Genomic DNA, 13559 nt, shown 5'->3' with positions numbered 1-13559 from the left:
TGATATCGCCCATTTCTTTCCCTCTTATGCTTGCATTAGAACTGCTAATGCTTTCTGTATGATCCTACTCTGATGCATAGCCTATTTTTGTTACCTGCTTTCATACCTTACCTGCTTATCCTAAACTACTTAGTATAGGTTGGTTAGTGATCCATCAGTGACCCCCACCTTGTCCCAGTTGCCCCGCTTTATGTTCGATGACTCGATCACGTGGACGATGTCCAGGCCCCGACACCGCACATCACCCCCTAGTTGTATGACTCTGCAGAGTTACCATTGAGTGCCGAGGGTGGAACCTCTTACATCACTCCTGATGAGATCTCTGTAGTGTAGCTATACGGTCGAGGTCATCGAGGGTGATTTCCTCCTTAACCACTTCCGTTACGGCTCTGTCATGCAACCCCTCAAGTGTGAACCTCGAGGGTGGATCCTCTTATGTTCACCTTGATGATAACATCGAGTGGAATTCACTGGGGGTGATTCCTCGGGTTTTCCCCTTGGTGTTAGACACACAGTTACTATGGTTACTATGACTTTACACTGAACCATGTTACTAAAGACGGGTCGGCCCTGAGGGATACCCGCACGAGCTTAATAGCGAGTGGTGTGGAGTCGGGTTGAACTGGAAGGTGCCCGCGAGATACTTACGAGGCGTGGCCGGGCATTCTTAGCCCTTGCCGCAAGTACTCGAGATGGGGCAACGGGGTCGCATCTTTCATGAGTCTCTGCTTGTTACCGCGCGTTCCTAATCCACTACGATTTGGATATTTGATCCGAGGGGCCTCTGGCCTGATAGCACTAACCATCACATGGTCATAGTATGGGCGTTCTGCGTCGTATGCATCAGCCGAAGTTTAATAGACGTCAGCGACTGAGCGGCGCGCGCCGGGTTGGACTGCTAAGCACCTGCCTTTTTGAAGGAGGTAGCTAGGTCTGCTCACCGGCTGCGTACGCAACGTGCAGGAGTTCCCGGGGAGATGGCCCATGACCCCTGGGGGCATAGGTCTAGTCCGGCGTGTTAACCTCTCTATTAAGCCTAGGTCGGGTTGCGGTGTATTGTTTGGCCGAGGCCGGGCATGACCCAGGAAAGTGTGTTCGGCCAGAGTTAATCAAGCGTGGTGGGTAAGTTGGTGCACCCCTGCAGGGAAGAAAACATCTATCGATAGTCTGTCCTATGGTAATGGACACTTGGAGTTGTATCTCGATCGATACAACTAGAATTGGATACTTGAGATGAGAAATGGATATGAGCATTGGATAGTATGGCTCTGGGATTGCTTTCTCGCAGGGAGTCGAGAAAGGATCTCTGGCCGAGGTTGATAACATTACTGCTACTTTACTTTATGCTACTCTACTCCCTCCTGTTGCTGCAAGATGGTGGTTTCCAGAAGATGCTAGTCATCGATAGTACTAGGCCTTTCCTCTATTCTGGCATTTCTGCAGCCCAGTCCACATATAAAACTCTTTCTTTGATACTGTTGCATATTTAGTGTAGATCCTTGCTTGCGAGTACTTTGGATGAGTACTCACGGCTGCTTTGCTACCTCTTTTCCCCCATACCCGATTGTTGCGACCAGATGACGGATCCCAGGAGCCAGACGACACCACTAATGACTACTGCTACCCCGTGGGTGCCTACTACTACGTGACGGCCGCTGACGACTTGGAGTAGTTAGGAGGCTCCCAGGCAGGAGGCCTTGCCTTTTCGATCAATGTTGCTTTTGTGCTAGTCTTCTTAAGGCAAAACTTGTTTAACTCATGCCTGTACTCAGATATTGTTGCTTCCGTTGACTCTTGTGTATTCGAGCTTATGTATTCGAGCCCTCGAGGCCCCTGGCTTGTAATATAAAGCTTGTATTATTTTAATTTGTGTCTAGAGTTGTGTTGTGATATCTTCCCGTGAGTCCTTGATCTTGATCATACACATTTGCGTGTATGATTAGTGTACGATTGAATCGAGGGCGTCACACAGGTATTCGGTGACTTGTGTGTTGTCTCCTCTGGATTGATACATTGATTCTCAAACTGAGGAAAATAATTATCTCAACTTTGCTACATCACCATTTCCTATTTGAGGGAAAAACCAACGCAAGCTCAAGAAGTAGCAAAGACCATACCCAATCCGCAAGGAGAGAAGAGACATAGGTTTGCCCAAATGCAAGAGAGTGATAGGAAGGATGTGGAGCGTGCTTTCGGTGTGCTTCAGTCTCGGTGGGGTATCGTTTGTAACCCTGCATTGACATGGAGCACGAAGAAGCATTGGGAGGTGATGACTACTTCTGTGATCATGCACAAGATGATCGTGGAGGATGAGCACGATGATAGCATCTACGACCAAGAGCCTGATTTTTAGGGCGAAAATGTTGAGTCTGAGCATCGACCTCCTGCAACCTTTGAATAGTTTATCGAGTTTCATCGGGAATTGCGTGATTGGCATACTCATGTCCAGCTCCAGGATGACTTAGTTGAGCACATGTGGACTCATGTTGGCGAGCAATAAATCTATTTAAATTCTTTTCGCGCAAACAATTTTCAATTGAATTGTAATAAGACTTTGATATTATTTTTAATTCGATTGGGTTGTAATAAGACTATTTCAAACGTGCAACTATTGCCATGTTTAATTTCAGATATTTGTTATATTCTCGAACGGATAAGATGCGGCCGAAGTGCGGCCCTGCATTGGGCGCACGGCCGGCGCATCCATAAAATCCGGATGGACACGACCCCATTGCCATCCCAAACGGACATCTGTTTGAGGTCGTGCGTTGAAGTTACCTAAACAATTACGGCGTGTTCAAGTTATCTTTAGTTAAGATCACACCTTCCTTTAGAGACCAGATCATAAGTGTCACATCTTGCTCCTTGCCCACTGACTCTGGCCCTCGACTTATACGGCCACGGGAGATCATAGGCGAACGGGAGGAACATGACAAGAGCTTGTGAGTCACTGGAACCTTCGTCTAAACCTGACCTATGGTGGCACGTTAGGCTAATCTAGCAGCAATCGATCGCCATTTATATAGTTTTATTATACGCATTTCTATTTTCTAAACACAACTTACAAAAAAAAAAGAGACTAACCCAGAGACTAACCCTTGTTGGCATTTTACAACCTCAACTGCCCAGCCAACGAGTCGACGCTCCATCTTCCCTAAACACAGCTTACAAGAGACACAATTATGAGGTCTTTTTTCATGTTATCCTCATGTATAGAAAAAATACAAACAAATATATTTAAAAAAAGCAAACAAACTCCCTGCAAAGATTCATGTGACGAAAACGATAGGCGGCGAGATGGCCAGATGGCCCATACACCCCACCCCACCACCATTTGCACTGTTCCCATTGCCTTGCCCTTTTGACAAGTGTCATGCTGCTCGTGGCCTCTGCTCAGCTCAACCCCGTTCGTCCCGGCAACTGCAAGAGCATAAAGTGTGCAGACGCGCGCCTCAACCTCCAACCCCTCGAAAGCCATTGCTCACACCCTCCATTTCCTCCTGCTTCTTGTAGCTTGCCGAGCCGTGTCTGCTGCACTCTCTGGCCATGGCGGCTGCGAGGCTGGGTCTGCCGCGGTTGATGCTGGCGATGCTTGTACTGGCGGCATTGCTCGGTGTCGGCGTCGACGGGAGGAACCACATGCACAAGAAGCCTCCTCGTGCTGGCGTCGGCTCTCGGCACAGGGCTGCCGCGAAGGTGGGAACGGTGGCGTCGTCGCCGGCCGTTCCACCGGACGACGACGCGGCGCCTTTGGTGGCCCCGCCGCCGGGCGGCATTGTCCCGTCTGACCCGGCCACGCCGTTCCGGCCGGAGCCGTGCGTGTTCGACGTCCGGGCGTACGGCGCGACGGGCGAGAGCACGGCGGACGACACCGAGGCCTTCCGGGCGGCGTGGAGGGCGGCCTGCGCCGTTGAGTCGGCCGTGCTGCTGGTGCCGTCCGACGGCACCTTCACCATCTCTACCACCACCTTCTCCGGGCCGTGCAAGCCCGGCCTCGTGTTCCAAGTACGTAGTACGTACACACTTGTGCTTGATCAATACCATGCGCGCGCTTATGTGATTCCTGTTGGGCAAAATGTATTCCAAGCTTACCAGTTATTGACACCACATATAACTTGTCGGTGGATGATGAATTGATCGCGGTGGTGCATGAGTAAGCAATTATCAGTGGGAAGCTAGATTAGATGAAAGAGGTCTCTGCCATTGTTACCCCTCTCCCTCCTTCCTCTCCCCGGAGTCATCTCTCATCATGAAGCTACGAGAAGAGCGGAGAGAACAGCTACGAGAATTTGACCGGGAGTCACGTGTGGTAGAGGAAGGAGACAAGAGTTGGAGGAGTCACGGAGAGGAAAAGACCACAGCTTCACGTGTGTCGCTCCCCCCTCATGTGTTAGGCTGGAAAGTCCCAGCACTAATCAGAACCATGCTCGCTATTAAAACTGAAAATGCTTTCTAACCAACGGCCGATGGTGGGTGCAGGTGGACGGGGTGCTGATGCCGCCGGACGGGCCGGACTGCTGGCCACCGTCGGACAACCGGCGGCAGTGGCTGGTCTTCTCCGGCCTGGACGGCCTGACGCTGCGCGGCGCCGGCACCATCGAGGGCAACGGCGAGGAGTGGTGGAACCTCCCCTGCAAGCCCCACAGGGTACGTATCAGTATCAGTGTATCACACCCCAATTAAGTCCCAAACAGTATTTCTCTCTGGTCGACACCTCAATGATCAGACGAGTCCCTCCACTTTTCCTCTCAGGGTCCGAACGGGTCCACGCTGCACGGGCCTTGCGACAGCCCCACGGTATGTATGTATGCAAAATGCTGCCACGCTTGCTATGTAGTAACAGAACATGAACATTTTGTACCTGTTGACCATGGCTCATCTATCGTGTGCGTGCGCCCTACAGCTGATCAGGTTCTTCGAGAGCAGCAACCTGGTGGTGCGGGGCCTGAGGGTGGAGAACAGCCCCGAGTTCCACTTCCGGTTCGACGGCTGCAGCGACGTGCTCGTCGACGGGCTATTCATCAGGTCCCCGGCCAACAGCCCCAACACCGACGGCATCCACGTCGAGAACACGGAGCGTGTCGGCATCTACAACTCCAAGATCAGCAACGGTACTCCACGCACGCAACACAACTGCTCCTTTTCCTGTTGGCTGCTCTTGTTTTGAGTAACTTCGCTCTCTCTGTGTGTGTATGACGTGAAGGCATCGAACTATTTTTTCTTTGTTGGCGTGCAGGCGATGATTGCATCTCCATCGGTACCGGGAGCTACGACGTGGACATACAGAACGTAACGTGTGGCCCTGGGCACGGCATAAGGTAGGCGCACGCCCCGGTACATATACATACATACACACACACATACATACGGTTTATAGGAGAAAACAGCAACACACCCGACGAAAACCTCCAAAGGGCACTCTATAAATGCACGATGGCATCACCTTAGCTTCCACCATGTCTCTGGCCGCTCGTCGTGTTATGCACCGCGATTCGGTGTCCTAGTCCCACACCACACGTGCCAGCTTCTGTCTCCGGTCACATGACTTTTTATCTTGCGGCCAATAACAAACCTCAGTAGTACTACAATGAACCAGAATGTCACAGAGCACACATGCATTGCGTCGGCACTCACTCACTCCAGTGCTATGTGGTTGCATTGCAGCATCGGCAGCCTGGGCGTGCACAACTCGCAGGCGTGCGTGGCGAACGTGACGGTGCGGAACGCGGTGATCCGGAACTCGGACAACGGGCTGCGGATCAAGACATGGCAGGGTGGCATGGGGTCGGTGTCCGGCATCGCCTTCGACGGGGTGACCATGGAGAACGTGCGCAACTGCATCATCATCGACCAGTACTACTGCCAGGACAAGCGGTGCATGAACCAGTCCACGGCCGTGCACGTCACCGACGTCTCCTACGCCAACGTCCGGGGCTCCTACGACGTGCGCAGCGCGCCCATCCACTTCGCCTGCAGTCACACCGTGCCCTGCACCATGGCCGAGGTCGAGCTGCTGCCCTTCAGCGGCGAGCTCGTCGACGACCCCTACTGCTGGAGCGCCTACGGGGCGCAGCAGACGCCCACCATCCCGCCCGTCTCCTGCCTCCAGGACGGCGTCCCGGAGGCCCTCCTCGACAACCCCGATCTCAAGTGCCGATGACGACAGTTTCGCAGGGTTCAGAGTTCAGAGTTCAGAATTCAGAGCTGAGACAACAGTCGAGTCATGTGGAGTTGTACATGTGTGCTTCTGCTCCCTCTCGGTGAAGGTCGTCCTACGTAGCTACCCGTTTGCCTCCCGGCCGGTGGAATTTGTTCTCCGAATTGGGTTCCACTTTTTTTTTTGAAATAAGGCAAAAGTTTGCCATTTTCATTGATTAAGGGAGAAGGTTTAAGACAAATGGCCGCAAAGCGGGAGACAAATATCTACTCTCGCGGCATTACAATACTCAAGTGGGTGGCACCGGCAATAGCCCAAAGATGGGCCTCCTCTTTTATCTTCGCGATGAGCATCATCGTCGTAGTGGCGGTGTTACGGAAAACCCTTCCATTACGCTCTTTCCAATTCTCCCAAGACATGAGCATGAACAAGGAGGCGATAGCCTTTCTCTGATCTCCACGCTCAACCACATTTTTAATCCACCATTCTTGAACCGAAACCTCATTTCGCCAGTTCCTCACCACATCACCATGTATACCGAGCCATGCTGCAACCTCGATCCAGACACGCTAGGAGAACCTGCATTGGAAGAGAAGGTGTGCTACGATTTCCTGGACTTGCTTGCAAAGCGGGCAGAGGTTGCAGTTCGGCCATCCACGACGGTGCAATCGATCGGCTGTCCAAACTCTGTTTTGAATTATCAACCAAGCAAAAAATTTGCATTTCGGAGGGCGCCAACCCTTCCAAACAGCAGCAGGCATGATGATTGTCGTGTGTCCCGCAAACTGCGCCATATAGGCGGTCGACGCCGAGTATTCTTCATGAGACGTGAACTTCCATAGGATAGTATCTGTAAGTGCATCTAGTGCCACCCCTAGTTGGTTTTGGAGTATTGACGACAAACCTAGTTGAGGGACTAATGTGTTTGTGAGAATTGCAGGATAACACAGGTAGAAGTCCCTCATTGATTCGGTTTTCCTACCAGAGATGGCCCCTAAAAATGTATGAAGACATTAAAGTCAAATGTGGTATATGAAGATATTCACATTGAAGACTATGACAAGAGAAAACACCACATGAAGCCTATGGAGCTCGAAGACTTAGATCTTTCGTAGTTCTTTTTCTTTTGTGTTGAGTCATAGGAACCACCGTACTGTTAAGTGGGGTCCAAGAGAACCAGTCAGAATGACTGAAGTGATGCCTAACCAAAAACACCTATGTCTTCGAGTGAAGACTATGAGAGCGAATCTTGTCCAGAGTCGGACAAGTCAGCTTTGCTTGTAGCCCAAGTAAAGTTGCCGTGTGAGTTTGAAATCTGACCGTTGGAACACGTGTCAGTTCCTTAGTGACCCAGGGTCATTTCGGACAAATCAGGTCGGGTTGCCAAGTGGCTATAAATAGCCCACCCCCCACAACCATAAACGGTTGGCTGCTCAGATTGAGAGTACGGCTTTTGTCGTTTGAGAGCAACCCACCTTGAAGCCTTTGAGAGAGAATTCCTTGCGAGGATAAAGCCCTAACCACCCAGAGCCAGAGAGAATTGGGCATCACTTAAGTCTTCTTGTCTGTGTGATCTGGAGACTTATTACACTTGAGGACTGTGCATCCTCCAGCCGGTTAGGCGTCGCGTTCTGAGCATCCAAGAGACATTGTGGATTGCCGGTGAACGAAGTCTGTGAAGGTTTGGGAGTCTACCTTGAAGACTTACCAGAGTGATTGGGTGAGGTCTGTGTGACCTTAGCTCAAGGGGAATACGGTGAGGACTGGGTGTCCTGAGCTGCGTGTTCAGGACTGGGTGTCCGGGACTGTGTATCCTAAGGTTTAAATACCTAGCCGCCCCAACCAGACGTACAGTTGTCACAGCAACTGGAACTGGTCCAACAAATCATTGTCTTCAACGAGTCACCGGTTTCATCTTCCCTTCCCTTTACTTACTATTGCTCCTTGTGAAGTCATTGTATATTTGCACTATCTTTTGTCTTCACTGAGTGACTGCATGTTCTGTATGGCTTCATAATATCTTCCTACCTGATCCTTACTACATTGCTGCTATTAAGTCATTGTGCTTTCACTTCATTGAATACTTGACTATGGCTTGCCCAGTGTAGTCTACCTTCCGCTACATGGTAATAGGTTTATTTCTATCGTTTGTCTTCATAACTTCCACGTTTTGAAGACTTTCATAAAAATCACCTATTCACCCCCCCTCTAGTCGATATAACGCACTTTTAATTGGTATCAGAGCAAGGTGCTCCCTTGTTCTGTGTGATTCGGTTTAACCACTTGGAATTTTAGCTATGTCGACTGCAGGGATAATTAAAGTCTCCGCTGCGTGCCCCGTCTTCGATGGAACTGAATATCCCTACTGGAAGAATAAGATGCGCATGCATCTTGAAGCCATTGATGTCGACCTATGGTATGTCGTCGAGAACGGCGTTCCCAAGGCTGGAGAAGGTGTCACTGCTGCTGATGTCAAGAAATTCATTCAACTGGACTCTACTGCCAAAAATATCATATGTGGTCATCTGACCAAAGGACAGTATGGCCGTGTGAGTGCTTTGAAGACATCTAAGCTGGTTTGGGACTGGCTCTCCAAGGTCAATGAAGGCATCTCAACCCAGAGAGATCAGAGAATCAGTGTCCTTCACAACCTCTTCAACTGCTTCAAGCGAAATGACAATGAGAATGTCCAGCACACATTTGACCGACTCACTGACATCACAAATGAGCTTCAAGCCCTCGGTGCTACTGAGATCACCAAACATGAAGTCGTCAAGACACTACTGAGATCACTTGATAGTTCATTTGACATCCTAGCCCTGATGATTCAAGAACGTCCTGATTTCGAGACACTCGATCCATCTGACATACTTGAGAGGCTCAATACACACGAGTTTCAGCTTTTTGAGAAAAGAGATATCTACGGTCCAAACTATGGGCGAACTCGTGCCTTGAAGGCAAAAGTTGTTTCCTCATCTGAAGAAGAATCTGACATCAGTTCTGATGATCCTGAAGACATTGGAAGGGAACTTGCTATGCTTGTGAAGAAGTTCCAAAAATTCACCAAGAAGAAAGGCTTTAGAAAGTCTTCCCGATCAAGCTCAAGGAATGATGAAGCTTCTGCTCACAACTACAAGAAAAAAACATGTCACAAGTGCAAGAAACCTGGCCACTTCATCTCTGAGTGTCCATAGTGGGACAATGAGAACAAAAAGAAGAAGAAGAGCAAGGAATATGACTCCGACGACAAGAAGAAGAAGAAATACTCAAAGTCTTCGTCCAAGTCTTCCTCAAAGTCTTCATCACACAAGAAGAGCTCATCTGGCAAGGCACGTGCGTTTGTTGGCAAGGAAATGGATTCAGAGGAGGAGTCCGCTTCTGAGGAGGCAGAGGTGGAGTCTGAGGAGGAGTCCTATTCAGGCATCGCAAGTCTGGCTACAGCATACGTTGCCAAGAGCATCTTCAATACTGAAGACAATGACCTCGTCACCGACACCGATGCAAATGACAAGGACTACTCCGCTTCTACCTACTGCTTCATGGCACGCGGTGCCAAGGTAAACACACGCACTACTCACTATCAAACATCTAGTGACGATGACTCTGATTGTGATTCAAAACCCAGCTACAAAACACTTGCTAAAATTGCAACTGAACAGCAGAAAGCTATGGAACATATTCAAAAACTGTTAGACAGAAGCGATGATCTGTTAGGTGCTGAAATGACTCGATCTGAATCCTTAATTGAAGACATAAAAAATCTTCACGTTAAGTATCAGGAACTTGAAAGTCATCATGAAACTCTCTCAACAACTCATGAAAAGCTTTCCTATGATTATCTTCAAAGGAAGCAAGATCTTGAGAAATTGAGAGCGGTTCATGAAGATCTTCAAAAGGAAAACGAGTCACTTCACTCCAAACAGATCAGTCCCACTCAGGAAGGATTTGAACCACCATGTCTTAAATGCATTGAGCATGATAATGCTACTTCTGTTGCTGAATGTTCTACTGCTACTACTGTTGCAATATCTTCAACTGTTGATGTGGTAACTAACCCCTCCGCTGAGGATACCACTGCTAATGCTGATGAGAATGCTAGGTTGAAGACATTGCTTGAAACAGGGATCTACAAAAGTCTTAAAGGGCATCAGACACTATGTGATGTCCTCAAAAAGCAGATTCTGAACCGAAACCCGAGGAAAGAGGGTGTTGGGTTCGTAAGGAAAATGAATGCTGATGGCTCTTACTGGAAACCTGAGCAGTACCCCAAAACCATGTGGGTTGCTGCAAAGGAACCTTCAGCAGACCCATCCAATCTATCTGGCTTCACCTGTGCTAACCCCATTATCATTGATGAATCCTTTGATGCAAACTATATACTGTTTAAGAATCAGAATGGTGAAGTGTTTGCCAGGTACATTGGTACTAACTGCAGGAATGGACCGCCTATGAAGAAGATCTGGGTTCCGAAAAGGTGTCTGGAGAATCTTCCTATGAATGTCATCATGACACCTCACGTGAAGAAGACAAACCTCAGACCAAAGGCTTCATACGGTCCAAAGGCTTCATACAGACAGAGGACTCACCTGAGTCGCACTAACGCAAATGTTTTGCAGGGAAACCATACTCAGGCATATGAATATGAGAGCGGTTCATCAAACCGCCATGTTCATAAGACCAAGAACTATTCTGCTTATTCTTATGAGTACTATTGTCCGCCTGCAAGAATGTTTGCTAGGGCTCCAAAGCCAAAATTCTCAGATGCTGCACTTAGACTTATTGCTTCTCAGCCACCCTTGAAGATGTGGGTGGCTAAGAAAGCCTAACTCTCTTTTGCAGGGAAAGGTCTCCAGCAGAAAACCAAAATCGTCTGACGCCATTGCTGGGGACCTTAAACATCTTGTAGGGTGCAAGATCAAATGCCCAAATGGTCTTACTATGTACTTCGTTCCTGAATCGCTTGCTACTCTCCCTATTAGTCCTAATCTGGATCTAAGCTTTCATAACCCACTGGTTCGTCAAATGTTTTTGCTTCACAATGCTCTTGGTGAAGCCTATCCCCCTAACTGCACTGTAGGGTACGACACCAGCGTCTTTAGAATGGATTATTGATAGTGGGTGTACAAATCACATGACTGGCAAAAGAAGTCTTCTTATGGACTCAACCTTACGTCCATCCGACAAGAGCCACATCACATTTGCTGACACTGGTAAAAGTAAGGTATTGGGTCTAGGTAGAGTTGCAATCTCAAGGGATCAACACATGGACAAAGTCATGCTTGTTGAATCCCTTGGCTTCAACTTAATGTCTGTCTCAATGCTTTGCGATTTGAACATGATCGTAATATTTGGAAAATATCGTTGCCTTGTACTAATGGAATCTGACAAGTCTCTAGTGTTTGAAGGGTATCGAAAAGATGATCTGTACGTAGTAGATTTCTCAGCAGGACCACAACTTGCCGTATGTCTTCTAGCAAAAGCTTCAGAATGCTGGCTCTGGCATCGGAGGCTTGGGCATGCTGGCATGAGGAACCTCCACACCCTTGCGAAGAAGAAGCATGTCATAGGCATCGAGGGTGTCAAGTTCAAGAAAGACCACTTATGCGGTGCCTGTGAAGCAGGGAAGATGATGAGGGCCAAACATCCTTCGAAGACAATCATGACCACTACTCGACCCTTCGAACTGCTTCACATGGATCTTTTCGGTCCCACTCATTACTCAACTCTTACTACTACTGCATGCCTCTATGGCTTCGTTATTGTTGATGATTACTCTAGATACACTTGGGTGCACATAATCCTTTACAAGACTGAAGTGCAGGATGTCTTCAGACGCTTCGCCAATCGAGCTATGAACAATTATGGCGCCAAGATAAAGCACATCAGAAGTGACAATGGCACTGAATTCAAGAACACTGGCCTTGATACATATCTTGATACCTTTGGCATCACACATGAATTCTCAGCCCCGTACACGCCACAGCAGAATGGCGTCGTCGAACGCAAGAACAGAACACTCATGGAGATGGCCAGAACGATGCTAGATGAATACAAGACCCCAAGAAAATTCTGGCCTGAAGCCATTGATACTGCATGCCATACAATCAATCGTGTTTATCTTCACAAGCTTCTGAACAAGATATCTTATGAGCTCCTTACTGGCAAGAAGCCAAATGTCAGTTACTTCAGAGTATTTGGCGCAAGGTGCTGGATCAAGGACCCACATCACACCTCAAAGTTTGCACCAAAAGCACATGAGGGTTTTATGCTTGGATATGGAAAGGATTCGCACTCCTACAGAGTCTTCAATCTCTTTCATTACAAAGTGGTTGAAACAGTGGATGTGCGGTTCGATGAGACCAATGGTTCACAAAGAGAGCAACTGCCAAATGTGCTAGATGAAGTTCCATCCAGTGAATCAATCAAGCTAATGGGAACTGGAGAAATTATACCTTCTGAAGCTCATCCTGAAGAAGAACTTATCATCTCAGCACCTGATCAACATGAAGACAATGCTCAGCCTGAAGACATTCCTTCTAACAACGACAATGATCAGCAAGAGCAAAGTCTTCGCCCTGTACATCCTCGCGTTGCCAATGAAGTGCAGATTGAAAGAATAATTGATAGCATCAATGCACCCGGTCCACTCACTCGTTCAAGGGCAACTCAGCTAGCAAATTTCTGTGGTCACTTTGCCTTCGTCTCAATAACAGAACCCAAGAAAGTTGAAGAAGCCTTCATGGAACCTGAATGGATTCAAGCTATGCAAGAAGAGCTTCAACAGTTTGAGCTGAATAATGTATGGGAACTAGTTAAGCGTCCTGATCCACGGAAGCACAATATAATAGGCACCAAATGGATATACCGCAACAAGCAAGATGAGCATGGTCAAGTTGTCAGAAACAAAGCTCGTCTCGTTGCTCAAGGATATACTCAAGTGGAAGGCATTGACTTCGATGAAACATTTGCTCCTGTGTCTAGACTTGAAGCCATACGCATACTGCTGGCCTATGCAAATCATCACAACATACTTCTATATCAAATGGATGTGAAGAGTGCTTTTCTCAATGGCAAGGTTGAAGAAGAAGTGTATGTTGCACAATTGCCTGGCTTTGAAGATCCAAAACATCCTGACATGGTATACAAGCTCAACAAGGCACTGTATGGCCTCAAACAAGCCCCTCGGGCCTGGTATGACACACTCAAATACTTCCTGAAGAGCAAAGGCTTCATACCTGGTTCCCTAGACCCCACTCTCTTCACGAAGACATATGATGGTGAACTGTTTGTGTGCCAAATATATGTGGATGACATTATCTTCGGCTGCACCAATCAAAAGTACAGTGAAGAGTTTGGATATATGATGCAAGAGCAATATCAGATGTCCATGATGGGAGAGCTG

General features: G+C 48.2%; 1 protein-coding gene across 1 annotated transcript; it reads left to right on the top strand.

The window, feature by feature from the left end:
- The first annotated feature begins 3223 nt into the window (after positions 1 to 3223).
- Positions 3224 to 6555, top strand: LOC119331688 (polygalacturonase At1g48100-like). Its single transcript, XM_037604853.1, has 6 exons — positions 3224 to 4005; positions 4480 to 4647; positions 4753 to 4797; positions 4904 to 5111; positions 5237 to 5318; positions 5665 to 6555. The coding sequence occupies exons 1-6, from the start codon at positions 3547 to 3549 to the stop codon at positions 6158 to 6160; spliced, it is 1458 nt and encodes a 485-aa protein (XP_037460750.1). The 5' UTR covers positions 3224 to 3546; the 3' UTR covers positions 6161 to 6555.
- Positions 6556 to 13559: the final 7004 nt, after the last annotated feature.

The sequence above is a fragment of the Triticum dicoccoides genome, chromosome 7A (assembly GCF_002162155.2).
Source record: "Triticum dicoccoides isolate Atlit2015 ecotype Zavitan chromosome 7A, WEW_v2.0, whole genome shotgun sequence".
NCBI lineage: Eukaryota > Viridiplantae > Streptophyta > Magnoliopsida > Poales > Poaceae > Triticum > Triticum dicoccoides.
The sequence above is the reverse complement of the archived record's forward strand: the minus strand, read 5'-3'. Positions and strand labels throughout refer to the sequence as shown.